The 18,559-nt window shown below is 34.8% G+C and overlaps 1 protein-coding gene across 1 annotated transcript in view; it reads left to right on the forward strand.

Moving 5' to 3' along the window:
- Positions 1-18,559, forward strand: part of sens-2 (senseless-2) — a 78,019-nt gene extending 59,460 nt beyond the window's left edge. Inside the window, exons 5-6 of the mRNA XM_068765388.1 lie at positions 16,512-16,769; positions 18,372-18,559. Coding sequence (XP_068621489.1) covers positions 16,512-16,769; positions 18,372-18,469 — 356 coding nt within the window. The 3' untranslated portion in view covers positions 18,470-18,559. The remainder of the gene's footprint in view (positions 1-16,511; positions 16,770-18,371) is intronic.

Genomic DNA, 18,559 nt, shown 5'->3' on the forward strand with positions numbered 1-18,559 from the left:
CCACGCATTTTCAAATGCTTTCGTCCACGTGCACGCTAATGTCCACTAGGTGAATGTTCCACAGGAGGGCCCGAATTCCGGCCCGTATAATGGTCTCGCAAATACATCGCAATAAGTGAAGTGACTGGAACATTTCCGGAATTGTTCCGGACAATCCCGTCGGGGCGGCAATCTTGCCGCATACCGCTGCCGTCAGTTTCCCGCACCTTCATTGCTACGACACCGGAGTCCGGCTACAAAGTTGATTACGTAGCGCGGGAACGTATTATTGGGTGTTTTGTTACTTTCGTTTTAATTTCATCTATACTGTTCACGAGTATAACAAGTAGATAACTTCTCTAGTAATAGCATCAACTGCACCGTTCATTTGTACAATTAGATGTACTATTCTTTAATTTCACTAACTATTGTTTAATTATATTATTTGTTAGACGTTAATTAACGATTCAAAAGTACGTGTGCATACTTAAATAAAGACCTTTTAAATTTGATTTGGAATTCATACATAATGACAAAATCAACAATTTAAACCTATCCGGTGAAATAGTAGTATGTAGCGACCTAAGTAGACGCTCCTCCGGTAGTCTTCGGACTTTACCATCTTAGGCTAGGCGCTCTCTACGCCTTACCACCACAAAAAAAATCCAAAGTTTTTTTATGTTTGTTTTATAATAAACAATTTATTGATTTATAGTAAACAAATGTATACGTATATACATAATTAAAGAAATTTATTCGGACAACTTTAATTTCAAATCACCTACTTGAAACAACGAAACCTCTTATCTAACTAAATATACTTCTTTTGCTATACTTTTCTTGCCTGTGAAATTATTTCGCGGTAATTCGAATTTGCGTCATCCACGGTACGTCACGTGAGATTCTGATTGAATAATTCGCAGCATTCACCGGGGACAGAGCAAGTAATGAACAAATTTATGGGCCAATCCAACTAAAGACCAACATTATTGTAACTCGGTAGTCCCCGACCCGCGCCGCGCTCGCCGAGGGCTCGGAATTAACGAATTTGTCAACTGTCAGCGCAGAAGGGTCTTAATAGTTTCTCCTTGGGGTATTATTGACGATAAACGTCATTGTGACATGCCCGAAATACTGTATGAGGTCAGAGGTTTTCAGAACTCTCTGTTTTTAAATATTAAGTTTAGTTTTCTCACTCTCTCTCTCTTAATTTCTCACCTTTCGTGATGAGAAATTAACTTGATCGTGTGACGAACAATCATTGACTAGTAGTCATAGTCCGAGACACGATCATAGGTTGCTGGTTAGACTCATAGAAAGTTCACACCTTTAATGAATTGTATTACAATGTGGCGGCTATTTACAAACGTTGAAACAAAACATCGTGAAAAATAATCGTACGTCATATAATAGAAATAAGTGTAATTAACTATTCCGTGAGTTCTACCTCTCTTTCTCTCTCTCTCTCTGCTTGAACCCAGAAAAGGAATCAAATTTGGGCCAATATTATTTTTTTAATTAAACTAAAATTGGTTGTTTGTACAGACGTGCGTCACTTGAAATAAAATATAGATTTAAATAATAAATTAACAATTACATAGATAGTAGTAATTTAAATGTACCGGCTACAATATTACGGGTTACGATAGCTGCTAACTTTATTATCATAGATGAGTAGGAAATGGGACGTAGGTACACCTGCTAGCCTGCTATTAGCATATATAGCTCTCTAAATTTAAAATTAAAAAATGTGTTATAATAAACAACTATATTATTAATGTATTGTGTTGTCATAACCAATTTTTTTTACTTGGATAATGCAGTTTATTCTTTGATATTTACGGTGTAGTCGGTCTTCTCATCGCCATCATTATCATTTCAGACGTGGGATGTCCACTACTGGGCATAGGTTTCCCCCGAAGATTTCTATAAGACCGGTTTCTAACCGGCCTGTGTTCATAGTTTTTCCACGTCTATAATAAGGTCATACACCCACTTTATAGATCGACGTCCAACACTGCGCGTTTCGATGCGTGGTCTCAACTTCTTATTGTAATTTAACGCGGGCAACATTAACGATCTGAAATTCCCTAAAAAAATTAAATAAAAATGGCTCTATTCATATCCTAAAAAATACAAGCTTACCTGGAACCGCTTTATCGAACAGTAAAACTAAAATTGACTACGTAATTTTACAAATATAACTTTATATAATATTTACATTAGCGACATTTTAAAATCTGTCGAAAATTTAGAGCACGAAGCCATTACGGAGTCTGGCGTTGTAAAAAAAAACCTCGTTAGGTTTCAGAGAGGACAAGCCGCGATAAATCTCCCGTCTAAGTGGCATTTACACACAACACATAACTCGCCCGAGTAAGAAGCAAATCGTAAACGTCCCTCACAAGAAATGTAAGGACCCGTGAGTTCGCGACCGACACGCAGAAATACGATGATGCGATTTAATGGGGGCAAGCGGAAAGTACAGCAATATAAAGAAAATAAAACCTTTTTTTTTCAGTTGCGACCTTTTTAATGTGTACACGACAAAGAAAACAAGAAACTTAACCAACAAAATGCTTAAAAGTTTATGCTGAAGGTATCCTTAGGTATGCTAAGTACCATCTGTTAGTATAAAATAGATGACATGCGTACTAATATTTAAGTGGGCTAGAAAAAAAAACCCCGTGTGAAAGATAATTGTAATAATTAATGTAAACAAGTGTTGACAAAAATGAACAATAATGTACATAATAACGAATAATGAACCCTTATAACATAAATACTAAATTAATTCTTCTTATTTTGATCGTTTATCGTCATTGCTTAATGTTGCACCCCTTTTAGAAAGCCTTGGTCTAGGATTCGACTAGTTGTCTACACAGGTCTCCATGACCTGCGTTCGTGAGTGCTTCCGTTATAGTGACCATACCCATGGAATATGGGGTTGGTGATCGCCCGCTTGGTCTTCCCTCTACTTTTCCTATAACGACAAGTTTATCAAGATTCCGAGGTTGCCTTTGAGCTAGCCGAGCAGAATCCGCTTGTAGCTAATGGTAAAAAGCCTGATCCTTATACGGAGAATAAATTTATTGGTTTCATCCACGATGATGGACTGCCACGAGAACCAACACATCTATGTGCATGCGAGTTACAAAAAAGTTTTAAAAAAGTCAAATAAAATCAGTTTACAGACACTAAATCCAGCAGCTGTGATATTTTATATATAATTTAGCCTGAATTAAATAGAAATAAGATTATTGTATATCATTAGTAAAAAGAAAAATAAAGAAAAATCATAAAATTAAAAATTACGGTCACCGTCGTTTCACAGTAAGAAATTTTAGGCGTGACAATGTAAAAGCAAACCATGAAGGAAAATATTGTGGAAATGATGAATAAAATCCACCAATTTTCACTAGGTCAGCTTTATGAATGTTACACCTGTGATACTGTGTGTTTGAGACTGTTTCACTTACCGAATCTGTATTAAATCATTACATCATGTCATCTCACAAATATCTTGTTCTTTTCTATCAAGAAGGTCAAACGAAATCATTTTTATTACATACATACCTTTTAAGTTCATAATGGTTCTTATTTAGCACCAACAAACGAACAAATCATGTTCCCAAAAGATTTGAACTCGGAAAATCTATACACGTTTTTCCCTCTAACATTTTGGAGGCGTGTTATCTCAAGGAAATTACGTTTCGCAGCGCAGTAGACAATTTCTTATGTTTCCCGATGCGACCCTGTTTGAGCTGCTCTCCAGACAAGATTGTGCGAGCGTTGCCAATTTTCCATTAGAGAAGCTTTGTTGTGATAGTAGCCGACGAGAGATTGAATTGCTCGGGAGGTTTGTCTTCGTTTCACTGGTTTGTTGCTTCCGTTCCAATTTCGCGAGATTGTTATTTAGAGGCGTTCTGTTTTTTTGAATTATTACCGTTAATTTAGAAAAAAAAACGTTTCTTTAATGGACAGGGATGAATTTCTAAATTAAAATAGAAAAACTTTTACGTTGGATGAAATTTTCTTCGAAATCCCAAATTGAACTGCTTTAATAGTTTTTGAATTATCGTAGTTTTCTTTCTATTGTATATCGATTTTTAAACTCTAAAGAAGTTTTAACATATTTAATTCATCATCATCATTTCAAACATCTACTGCTTCTTCCTGTAGATTTAAAACAGGACAGGAAACAACCTGTGTGCTGTGTCTACCGGCGACCTTAACAAAATCGTTTGTCCACATTGTTTGTGGTCTCACGCTGCGCTTGCCGGACCTTGGTCTTCACTCCTGAACTATGAGGCCCCGGCGGTCTTTTACACATGCTATATGACTACACACTTGGATATATTTACTTTTGTTCGTCCACAGATCTCATATTTCTTATTCATTTATTACAGTTGATATAAGTATTTAAAAAAAAAAACACTTCATTATATTCTTTATAGATATTTAAGAGAGTCATTACATTAAAAAAATACTCATACACGTTTTTTTAGTAAAAACTAACTTTATACATTGCCTAACCGTAAAAATCAGAACTCATTTGAGATTTATTCACGCCGTAATACCGAAGCTCTATTCGGTATATAAGAAGATTTAGTAGAAATGTATACGTTTAGACGTGGGGGGATGGTCAACTCCCCACCCAGAGAGTGGGGGGAGGGAAAGACATGCGGATCGTAAACCGGAATCTCCCAGGGTAAATCCGCATTTCACTAGCGACGCAACGACCCCGAGAATCACGCTACCGTCTCGGCGTGTGGATTTCTTTCGATATGGTATACCTACGTTTGTATTAACGGTTTTACTACGAACGAAATTACAAAGTTTCTTAAAAACATACACTATTCAATGATACCTTTAATTCTAGTCATAGAACAGTGTTTACCTTTAATTTTTGCAAGAAATATGTCAACAATTAATTTAAATAAAGAATCACTTCGGGAGCTCGAAGGCGGATCGGGAATGAATAACTTGAACTTACAAAGCCCAGCAGTTTGGTAAGATAAGTTGGTGATGAACAAGCTACATAGCATGCAGAACAAATGCCTGCCATCACATACACGCAGCGTGGGAACTCCACACACAAAGTGGAAAGACAGCCTTGTGGAGGGAGGGTTCTTCTAGCAGTGTACGTTTTACGGCTGAAATGATTTTGACAATTTAATGAACCTTTCCAACCAGTCCTTACATAAATCTAGGGGAAAGGCAGAAGTAAACGTCTACCCGATGAAACGATAAAATTGTTAAAATTTTCTTTTTTTTAGTGTCATTTCTTATTATATTAGAGCTGTAATATTAATATGTAATAATAAAAGAGTAATTTTTGTAATATTTGTATATAGTTAAAAAAATATCTGTGTACTCTTCAAAATAACTTTTTAATGGTTCACGTTCATTACACGAAGTCTACATTTAGGTAGTGAGCGACTTGGCTTTCAAGTCTCTTGGTAAAGTACAGCCTGTCTCGTTGCATTTTAAGTGATACACCTGGGTTTTAGTAAATTGCAAGTGTCTTTGGCCTTAGTGTAAATGTACGTAAATATTTATACTATGAATATTGCAACGTAGATGTTATAATTTTTAATGTTTTCCTTTAGACACTAATTATTTTTATGATTGGTATGGCATGTATCAAACATGGTACATTTTTTTGAGAACCGGCTCGCCCACGATTCAGTCGCGCCAAATTCCTAGTTGGCTGGATGGATGAATGTAATAACTGGACTTCGAAGTCATAGTAATTACCCAGGTATTAAAATTTGTAGAACTAGTATAGTGCTGCAGAAACCATAATACCGCGCCTAAGTCAAGGTGAGAGCCGAAGGAAAAGGGGCATTGCCACCACTGCGTGCGTTGAAGGAGGACAGCGGAATCGAAAAAATGCAACCATTTCTATTGGCCCAAGGCGCGGTACAGAGGTTTCGGTAGCATTAAATTATTACACCGAAAATCAGATAGTTTAAACTTAAACGTAGCTAAGGGAAATATGTAGAGAAATGCTATATTAGAATTAGTAACATTCTTCACAATTATTAGCAAACAGAATAATTAATTAAAAATATGCTTGAACGTGATCACGTTATAAAACAACTTGATTTTTGACCTAAAGAAACGATGACAATAACCTAACCAATTTGATAAGATCATTGCGTTTTCTTTTTTCAAAAATAAAAAAGAGCCTTAAAATCAAGACACGTTCTACAAAAGGGCACGGAAGCCATAACAATAATTTAAGAGACTACCCGCTCGTACTTAATAATTCAGTTTCTTATAAAAAACGACGAAGCAAATTGGGGTGAGAGTGTGCCACCGGACTGCATTTCCGTGTTTCTTGATTATTAAAACCGTTTCTCATCTCCTATGCCTCTTTTATAATTGGAAGGGATTCTTCTATCCCTCTCAGATAGAACAATTTTTTTGTTTTTCTTTAATATCTATCTGTATAAAACAAATTAAATAATTTTTATGACACATTTATTTTCACAAAAAACATAAATCAGTCAGACTAAATCTATTGCCATAAAATAATTTATAAATATGTTTTCGTAAAAAAAGATGTTTAGTACATCATAGTAATAAGAATCTATTTTTTTTTAAATTGTAGTTTTGTTTATAAACGAGAATTTGAGTGCTGTTGTTTGACTATAACTAAATGAATATTATATTGTTATATGTCATCGTTTCAGTCCCTAGAAAATCACAGCAAAACATTGACCTTCCTCAACGATATCTATGGGAGTATATAGTACATAATCACCACGCTTGGCAGGCGAATTGGCGATCGCAGTTTGGTATTATTGTACGCAGAACGCTGTTGCCAACCCCCTGAAAGCTTGTTAGTGAGCAATGGCAATATAACTAATGCACAAATTTCTAAATTATACATAACGCTGTATCCCGGGAATAGAACCCGCGATCTACGATGGCAAGTTTGTCTTTACCGCTGGATTACCACCGCGCAGCCGGTGATAATAATTTAATAATGAGTCGCATTATCATTATATGTATGTGTATATTTACTCGTATCTTCATATTATGCTTACGTAGTAATTAAATTTTGATAAATACTATTGAAGACTTCTTTTTTCTTTGATCAAGACATTAATTATTATAAATTTCGCCTCATTGTCATTATTATAGCCGAAAGACATTCTCCGCTAGACATAGGCTTTGGAACACAGATTTCCAATAGGACTTTGATTAACACTCGAATGCCTTAAGGCCAATCCATCTATTCTGCTCGATAAACGGATATATGTGGGAATGCTTGTAAAAAAATCTTAATTTTGTCATAAGAAAACTTGCGCCGCCTGGTTAAATCCATCCTCTCTTAAAACGCCGATACCATATTTCTTAAAATCTTACCGGCAAAGCACTTTAAGACGGTAGCGTCGTATATTTAATTCACGAGCGCCTAAAGTACGACCACATAAAAATCCGGCGGCGTGATGCTGCACAGATGAGCAGCACAGGGACGGATTTTGGCGGGCGCTAATTTAATTATATTAATGTCTGTTTTACTGCGAATCTCGCGTTTAGTGCCCCGATAATGGGCCGTAATGATTTCTGCGTGGATTGGCGCCGGCGTCTGGTTCCCTGAGGCCGCAGCGCAGCGCACGCCTATTGTTTATATTTAATAATGGATTTATTACAAAAGATTTTCTACTCAGAATGCATTCAAATTATTTATTATATTCATATTTTAAAATTACAGCAATGTTAGTCTAGAGGTTAGAGACTTCGTCTACATTTTCAGGCCCCTAACTCTGAAAATCGGTCATATAATACGGTATTAAAATATATATATGTTTAGGCGGAATTCGCAGGATCTAGGCTGCGCAAGACCGGTCATTGTTGAGATCTTTAAGAGATACCTATGCCTTATAATGAACATTTATATGCTAAAAATAAGATGAAGAAGAAATTCAATCAATTTAATTTAAGAAATAAGATTTACGTATGTTTTTATGAGGTTATATTATTATGTCGTGGCTAGGCCTACAGACAATAATGAATCATGGCGTTTTTAACACTAACGGACTGTGGGAACATCTTAAAATGTCAAGAAAGTGACAAAAAAAATCCGCTGACAACGACTATTATTTATTCTTAACGCAAAAGAACTACACACAAACTGTTGTTATGCGGGCTTTTTTGTGTTACTTTCATTTGTTATTTTTTTAATTTCTATCCAATTGGAATGTAATAGTGAAAGTAGTCATTTAAAAAATTTGTAGGTAGGATCCTTTACATCGAGACTTATACGAACTTTTGTTGAACAACAGTCGTCGCAAAAACCAATCTACGACTACATAGTGATTAAAAATAATTTAACTATAAAGGAGTGCGAAGAGATCTTCCAATTAACTGCAATATAGGTAGTAAGAAAATTAATAACACCAAAAATTAAAATATTAAAGGTAAAATTGTACAACTTTAGAGGGAAACCGAAGGAAGTGTGGCGATGTATGGAAGGAAAGTATGAAAAGAAATGAAATAAATTGTGAAGGACGAAATATGAGTATGGGAATAGATACAAAACAAACCAAAAATATTATATAAAAAAGAACTTGTCCACCCACGGTAGCGGTTGAACGAGACCATAAAAATGAGGCCAAAAAAGGAGGAGGTCTTTAAGCGACGAAAGCGATTTTGAACATGTTACTCACAAGGAAGATCGTACATTATCAGACGTATTATGCTTCGTAATAAAAGTCATACGTATTAGCAATTCCTTGTTATTTAGTAAGTTTTTAAATGAATTTTGTATACGTGTACAAATAAACATTTTCATCCAAGCAGTGGTATTATTAACCAATATAACTTAAAGCTAGTAAGATCTTTCATTAAATATTATATATCAAGTTAAGTAATATGATAAAATAAAATTAAGTATTAAAAATAATAGATTTATCTATAGGTTGGATACGGTACTGGTAAAGAAATAGTCGGGATCCTTGTATCCGGGATTTACGGTTATCGTTTGCCGGGGCGCGTTCAATCACAACAGGCGAGCTTGATACTTAACGCTTTACCGTGTTTTATACTCGAGAAAATATTGCATTTTACAGCCATTGGTTACGTAATTTGCAAATGCGTCAATAATATATTTCACTTAGAGTTTTTGAATTAAGAATATAATGACTTATTACACGGGTCAACATGAAATTTGACTTTGATTGCAAAGCATTAAATTCCGGTAGTTTAGGTCGTAATAAGACGGAAAAAAAATATATGGCATGAAAAACTTTGCTTTTGTGCTTAGAAGACTGATTGAACGAAATTTTAAAAAATCTCGGATTTTAATTTTTGATTGAAAATAAAACTATTGAAATAAAAATGTTTATTATTTTTATTAAGTTTTACTATCTAATTAGCTTACAGAAAAGTGGAAAATAACTTAAAAGTGCACACTTTTACTTTTTCTTTTATGTTCATCGCTACTTTCTCTCAATAAACCCCAAATATAGTCGCCCATCATGTTTTCATTGTATTGGCCTTGATCTTAACATCATCAAGCAAATTCCACTGTTTTAACCGAGAGCCTAGAAGCTCTGCTTTATTTTTTGGCAAATTTAAATCTCTAATTAGATCGTTAAAATCTTCTGAAGTAATGAGATAGTGTTTTGGTTGTTCAGGTGTAGGCAAAAACTCCTTATCGGAATTACTTTTATAAGAACTAAAAGATGAGCTACTTTTCTGCGATAATTTTTTTGGTGGCTCGGGAACTGGTCGTGTCAGGTCGTGAGCAATTGGAGCAGAAGAAGATTCGAGGTCAGGATATTCAATAGGTTTTGCATTTTAACCTCTACGTCTTTTACTCGGATTCACCATACAAAAGTAGCAGTCAGTAATATGGTCTTTTGGTTCTCGCCAAATCCTTGGTATTGCAAATTTCATAGACCTTTTCTCACCTCGATACCAAAATAAAAATATAAAAATTAAAATTAATATGTCTATTATTTTGGATTCATCGCTTAATTAAATAAAAATTGATTACCTTCCAAACACCTTTTACAATAACTACAAGCAACGTGTGGAGCCCATGGCATATCTTGATTCCGTACAGGACAGTCAAAATATGCTTCATAGGCTTCACAGAGAACGTGAGATGTCTTTAGTTCATATTTCACGTCTCGAACTTTAATAAATTGACCACATATAAAACAAAATGCATCAGCATCGTATTTGCACTTTCGTGACGACATTATAAGTTATTCTGGGCTTGTAAATAACACCTGATGGTTGTTTATCACTCGGGTGCCATCTAGCGGCACAGTGTAAACGTTAATACCCCACTCTCACCGCGAGGTCTTTTTAAAAATATTGAAATCAATTAAAATTTATGAAAAAATTGAAAATTTAGTATTATTATTATAACTATCACAAAAGCAAACTTTATACCGAAAAAAGGTATTTTCTTTTCGTTTTTGTGCATAACTAACTGGAAAATAATAGTATAAACTATAGGACAAAGAACGAAAATTTTTTTGTAGAGTCGTGTTATCACTCAGCCTTACTATTTGAACGATTAGATCATAGTGAATTAGAAAACCGTGTTCACATTGACCAGTTCTTCGTAATAAGTCCTTCAAAAATTCCACCACATTTGTTCTCAAGTTTATAGATTAATACTTCTCTACAGTAATATTAATCTTTCATATTTCTTTGATATTAGACTTCATAATATTATGATAAGAACACAAATAGATTAAAATAATATAAAAACGTTATATAATATGCATAGAAAAACTTGTTCTGACTTTATAGTTTAATAGAAGCTTCGGATTCTATAGCACATTTCGAAAATGAATACTAAGTATTGCGTATCAGATATACGCACGTTAATCAGTCTTCAAGCCATATACATTGTGTTATAAAATAGCTGATAAGTTTAAAAATCTTTATCAAAAGCTATAAAGCTGTGCTATAACTATAACGATAACGTTAACGGTAATATTTCGCGACGACAAAGCGCCGCGAATATTCGCTAAGCCGGTCGTAAGTCGGCAAGCGAGCTGCAGATGCTGTAAAAATCTCTGAACGCTCTCGCCATCGTAATGGACGCGCTGTTTTATATACCCATAACCGACTAAGTACGCAGTTCAGATGAAACGATTCGAAATAAAGCCAGTCGAGAGTTTCCACACTGAAAAGTAGAGATTCATATTATCTATATATCTATATATCATATATTTTCAAAATACAAAATGAAAATCTATGCTTCCATTTATAAGGACATCGTTGATTGAGATAAATAAATAAATACAATTTTTTATTATATTTACATACTCATAATTGTTAATTATATATAATGAATATCGTAAATATATTTGTTATGTATTTTGAATTATATATGCTTTTAGTATAATAAAAAATATGGCTTCGAAAATATTTTCGTGAAGACCTTCTCTCTGTTAATATAGTTAAACTATGTTTTGAGTAATATTCAATTGAGTTTGTAATACTGGACTCATTGGCAATGTGGCTGTTCAACGAACCATGAAGTGGAGTATGTTTGAATTCAGAATGAGGAGATGAGTAGACAAATCCGTAGGCAAGTTATAATATCAATGAGTAGATTACATAGATGGCAAATGGAGCTTTTAGGTTTTAAAGTGGAGACCACAGGCCGGATGTCCACCCACAATGTTAACAGTTGACTTTGCTAAGGTTGCCCGAAAATTGCTGGATGCATGACGATTCCAGCTTGTTTATTGTAAATTTATGGGGTTGTTCTTTGTCCACCAGTGGTCTTACGGCTGAAATAATAATGACCGTGATGAACCTTTTCAACACCACATATCAAAAGCATCAATAATATTAATAAATATATCCGCTTGAAAATCACAGCAATGTGTAATATTCGCGTAGAAAATACCGCAGTGTCTGAATACGAAGGTATTATTTCTATATCATATTAAGGACACGGATTTTTTAATTTTTTTTTTTCAGTTGTGGGTTTTATTAAAACACTCCTCTTCCTTTCTTCACAATCTCTTTTATTCTCTTATCGTTTATTTACATTCCATTTACATCTCGCCTCTCTTTCTTCGTCACACCATTTTCGTATATGTTCCAATGTATAGTTTCACTTTTCATTTTTATTTATTTTATTATTATCTCATTTCCTTAAATCATGATTTTTAATAATTTTGTTTAATTACGGGACTCTTACACTATTAATATATTATTTCATTATTTTCTTTATTCTAATTAAATGTCTAATACTATTAAACAGTAAAGCGTAGGTGGTACTGAGGTAAGAATTACTAACTACTATATGTTGGAAGACAGACAATTAGAGCAGTACTATAAAGGTTTCATGTCTCACAACTCCAAGATTAACCCCAATATAATAGGCGTGGCTTGCTTAACATTAAAAGAATCTCTTCGTGTTATATTATAAAGTTATGACACTAAGCGAAGCCTTGAGTACTCAAATCATCAATTGATTAATGAAACCTCACCCACGAAAAACTGAACAGTCTTAGAGGAAATTTTCAGTCGCTTCAAATAAATCAAACTCACTCCGTCGTAATCAATAACGTCGTCAAATTCGCCGGTGAAGCTCTCACGGGGACCCTTGAAACAATTAAGTCCCTCCCGTCCCTCTTTATCCTCTCCCCTCTCCTCCCACTGTAATATCGCGTCGTAATTACGCCGTTAAAGTGACGCGTGGCGTAGATTTTACGCACTGTGCTTGCGGACTCGACGTACGCTTGTAACTTGTAACTTGTGGGGGTTACTCACTTACTTAAGACGTCTGTAACGTTTATTTATATTTAAAATAAACTTAACAGAAGTTACTTTAAATAAATAACAAATTAATTTGATTGACAAGGTAAATTATTTAAATATTACGAGTCAAGTGTAAGAAAAAAGTGAATGATTCAATTCGGTCCGAAATAAATTCCGACACAGGCTTGTAAGGCATAAAAAACAAATAATTATTATGTTATATTTAAAATTAAATTATATATGAATTAATAATAGATTAATAAATGTAGTGTCATAGCCCCCTATTCACTCACATTCACACACCCACGCATTTCAATAAACAATTCAATGTTTTCTATTTTAAATTTAATTTTGTCTTTGATATTTTTTATGAATTTTTATGTTTACTTACCATTTTACGGATGGGGACTGTTCTGTAACATAGGTTTACATCTAGCACAGAAGAAACTAAACATATTTTGTAATTAAAAAATAATTAAAGATACTATGTAAATTATTATGTAAAAAATAATTATTATAATTAATAAGGTATCATTATGCCAAAATTAAGGTGTCATTAGAACAATGTAAATTATCCCAACGCACTATCTTGAAAATTTAAGGTAAGAGATGTTATAAATACGACAAAAACATTGTATCGCCGATCGAGATACCGCGGTACGTGCTGCAAAGCTTTGCATGGTATAATTGCTCAAAATATAACTATAAAAATGGTGAGGAAAAACAATGGCAAACAACTACTTATCTCGTAAGTATGACATTAGTCAATCCGTTAAGTGCATTTTTTGGAAATACGGCTGTTAATTCACTGAACAAAGCGTGAAATAAAAATATTACTATGTCACTGTAATTATACAGTGAACTGTTTTCGCGTGGAATATACGCTAAACAAGGCGATTGGTATAAAAAAGCTTTAAAGGGTGATGAATTAACCTATATATAGTGATCACTCTGAAATATGCTACAATTTTTTTTTTACTATTCCAACTCGTCAGGCTAATAATTTCTGGCAGCACAATATCTGTAGGGACCGATAGTAAACAATTATATTTTTAATATGCAATACCGACAGAAATTGAGCTATACATTTACCTATTTAATGAATTTACACCCATAAATAATCATCCTGTATGCATAATTTTTTTCTAAATAGTACGATATAATGTATTATTTATACATGTAGCAAATATTAGATAGGAGACGATAGTGCATTGATTTACCTAGTGTTGTTGGTGGTTTACCACTGTTTTTACCCTAGAAAGGCAGTGGTCATATAAAATGAAATCGTCTCAAATTGTAGAAGCTTCAAAAATGTTTATATTCATGATAACGAACGAAATAATATAACTCGGGGAAAACAAACACCGCAATTTGCGGGCCTGTGAATAGCATCGCTACGAAATCTGTTCTCGACGCGGAACCGCGAAGATGGAGGTCGACTAACGAGCCACGCGGCGTCCGCTCTGATTTCCAATTCAAAGGAAAATTGCGATCCATAACCCGACCACCCCGGGGTGGTGGGAGTGGGGGAAGCCCCCCTTACGGTTGCTATGCGACGCGGGGAGGAGCAACTGCAATCACGGCCCAATGGCACGACGGATATAAATTGCTCTCGAGTCGCGACACTGATGCGGGAGCGAGACCGGCGAACGCTCCGTCCGCCTCTCCCCTTCCCTCTAATGAAGTCGCCAGACCCCTTGATTGACGGACTCGGAGGCCCTTTTTCGAAATACAGTACCTAAGTGTTAGGTATCGGTGCGACGCTGTGATTTGTGTAGGTAATTACCTACGGGACGCTGTATTGGTCGTGCGACGTGATTTCGCGTTGCATTCGCGTCACCACCGGTCAGCCTACTCGAGGTGCGTTATCAATTGACTACTTGCAAATTATGCGCGCCTGGTACTCGATACTAAAGATATGCTATACTTAAAAGACATTAAAATGTTTTTCTTTATTTTAATTTGTTATTTTTTTTCGTGTGGTTAATAATGTCACCACAACAATAGATGATGGAAATATCCATTAAAGTAGTCACCATAAAACGAGCATATTCATTTTAAAAATAAATCAAATGTGTACTGTATTTCCTTCCACATGTGTATTTTTAAACGGAACTAAAAACTCGTAAAATATCCTCAAGCGACAAAAGACGCTGACAATGGAGGCGATGATATTAAATTCCTCTCGCGCCCGAATCACGATACATAAACAGCTGATAGCATATATAGCTTAGCACATATAGCTGCTGCGATAAATTTCTGTAAGTCCAGCGGCGGGCAGCGAGCCGCGGCCCGAATCCGTAATGCGGCCCGGACTTGGCAGAGATTACGCGAACGTGCATTAATATGGGCATGCGGAGGTATCGAAATACACAGGGCTGCCTCCTAATAAAATAAATATAATAAAATATTAATAAATATTTATCTATATTTAATTTTTTTATAACACATTACAAACGAGAACACAAACATTAACGAAAAATATTACAGCAAATCTAGGGCACAAATTAATAGCAGATGTACACAAGGCTTTTATTTGAATTTGGAACCACACAACGAAATACTTATTCTAATCGTTTTATAACAATAATTTTATTATGCAACTAGGATGATATATAATGATCACTTATGAAAGTCACGGTAAGAATTCTAGAACTTAATTTGAAAGAATCTAGAATAAAATTGAGTTTACCTTTAATGGTTTCTTTTAAAACATGGAGTAAAAACAATTAAACAACATATCATTGTAATGAATGCAGAAAGAATTGATAATGATTTTGCTGGAAGCTGAAGGCTCCAGTCTCAAGAATTGTAAGTCGTTGTAGGGCCTACTGTTTCTTTATATCTATCTATTGTATTTACACATATCTATTTTTTTACCTTTATAATTTTCTCTTCTCCTGTTTTGGTTTGCCAAGATATTCGCCAAATATAGTTTGTTGAAATTTGCGATGTAATTTTTTTACTCTATTCCCGTAATTTTTATCTATGTTTTATAGTATTTTGCGTGTAAGCCAGACTCAGAGAGTCTGTTTCTTTTAATAGTCAACATTTTTTTAAATTGAATCATCTAAAAAACGGACAAAAAAAGATAGATTTAAGTCGCTTCTTACCGGTCTAAAGGGAGAAGCCCATGTCGAGCAATTGACGTTATACAACTGAAACGATGATAATAAAATAAATACACTAAAATTAAGAAATTGACAACCCTAGTTAGGGCTCACGTCGTCGCCGCGTCAGCGCGGATCGATACACGTTGGACTTGGCGCGGATTACTTGGCCCTCGACCTGCCGCACTCTGCCACCTGCAGGCTTAGGTTCGAAAAGAAATTATAAGAATCTCTACTAACACTAACATTATGCAGAGAAAAAAAAATTTTTGCGACTACAATGTTGTAAGAATTTCGTGTGGCGAACCCGGTAAATTTTAAAAACAAAATGCTTGGAAGTATTTTCAAGCTCACACATATTAATTAAATAGATTCAATCTGCAAGTTAAAATATCATCATCTCATGTTAACCGACACGTCTATTACAAACCATAGGCCAAGACATTGACGATGTGTTCGGTCAACCTAGCTAAAACATATGCCTTTATTGATTAAATAATGCTTCACTAACGTTTTTGATATATAAATTATAGGAATTTTCATCACATTTCGCTTAAGTTTTAGCGAAAAATCTATTAACGACTGTATTGAGTTTACCCGGATTGACTTTATAGGTTCAATACTTGGTTATACCACTATACTGACTGAGCCATTACTTGTTAACAGGAGAGAAGCCGCATAAGTGCCAGGTGTGCGGCAAAGCGTTCAGCCAGAGCTCTAACCTCATCACGCACTCACGAAAGCATACTGGCTTCAAGCCGTTTGCCTGCGAGCTCTGCGGTCGCGCGTTCCAGAGGAAGGTGGACCTGAGGAGACATAGGGAGACCCAGCACGCTGACCTGAGGACCCCGCAGACGCACCTGCCCCCCCATACCGATGTCCATGCCATGCATGCACAGGACATGCACGTTGAACACCGAATAGGTAAGAAATAACCCATCTGAATAATTTTAACATTATTTCTGAGTTACATAAAGAAATATTATTAATATTTTCCTATCAACATATAATATTTTAATTGCATAGCAGCTGAAAAATACCTTAATCTATTATTAATACCGTACCTTAATCTATAATAATATTATATTTACGTTTTTAAAAAGAAATATTCATGTTTTCTATAATTTACCACGTCTTTGAATTTATTTATTAATGAGATCCGATCGCGGTTATAAAGCATTTATTTTTCTTTCAATCTCTTTTCATGGCAAATTCTTTTCATTTTTAGTATATTTATTAAGGACATAATAGGTAAATACCAAATGTTCTCATAATTCTGTGCAATATTGTTATCAAATTTTGAAGTAGGAAACATTTTCTAATCTTGGTAGGCTTGCGGAAATTTCGTCTAGAAAAATTATGTCAAATTACTGTAATAAAAAGTAAGATGAAAAATTCACCATTAAGAAATAGTAAATTGTTTATTTATTCTTCCAAATCAATTTCATTCCCTTCAAAGTAATCCACGTTCCGATAAAACGCAGTTTTGGTAACGATTTTTCGTCCTTGAACCAGTCGAAATAGTCTTTTCCCAATAGAGCCATTAAGACCTTCGTTGATTCTATTTTTATCTACCAATCGTGTCAAAACGGCATTCCTGCATTGGCCTTTTGGGTTTGCTGAATAGCCAGATGTCGCACGGAGTTAAATCAAGCGAATACAACGGAAAGATATGAGTAGAGTTTTTAATAAAAAAGTCACGAAGAACCAATGCACTATGGCTTAGACCATTCGAGACTTGACACTTTTGAGACACAAAACACACAAGATAGTTTGGGCCGAACCAAATGATATTTCAACACTATCAGCGATGTCTCCAATTGTCAATTAAAGATTTTCAAACACTAAATCTTTGAGTTTTTGGACATAGGTCTCATCGGTTTTAAATGACAATTTCATCTTACTTTTCGATCTAGTGTAGTCATTACATAGTCAAAATTATATCAATAAATAGCTATGTATATAGAGAGCGTTAGAATATAGCGCTAGAAATAAAGCTTGCTAAATCCTTCTCTCGGCTATATAAATTGGTAATTGATTGTTGTGTATGATATCATAATACACTCAGGAGCAATGTTTCTGAATGATCGTGTAATAAATTTGAAAATTGTATTAACCAACAAGTCGTTAAAAGTTATATTAGTGTGAAAAATTTATAAGTGTTAATAGAGCTCGTGAATCAGAAGATTCTTTTGTGAAGACTACCAAAAAAAAAAGTCGACAATCAATCAATTCGAAATGTACTCTTATGAAATCAGGACGCTTACGTTGAAAGGTTCTATTATAAGGAAGCTCAATGTGATTGTAGTTTCTATCAATTTGGACTATTTTTGCATTCTTCTCGTTCAGTATACAAGCGATCACTATAAATCATCCTAATTGGATAGCAAAGTTGTAATAAATCCTTTACAATATTTTTTTCTCGATTTCCAGCTCAATTCCGTTGTAATCAGATATTAGTGATCTCTAGAAATTATCCAAAGTGGATAATAGAAATAAATGACTAACTATAATTTTTATTCGTAGATCTTCGTCCTCCACATCCTGATATGCGCCCACCGCACCCTGACTTCAGAAGCCACCTAACCACCTCAGTACCACCGCTGCAAGCGTTGCCCTCCTGAACTTCAACAGCCTTTGCGCCGGCAGACTGGCGTTGAGGCAATTTGACACGTAAACCATACATAAACAGTTCAATTTCGATTGGAGGTTTC

This window comes from Battus philenor, unplaced genomic scaffold (genome assembly GCF_028537555.1).
Source record: "Battus philenor isolate CCGP_79_NKW_IND1 unplaced genomic scaffold, ilBatPhil1.0.hap1 SCAF_2, whole genome shotgun sequence".
Classification (NCBI taxonomy): domain Eukaryota; kingdom Metazoa; phylum Arthropoda; class Insecta; order Lepidoptera; family Papilionidae; genus Battus; species Battus philenor.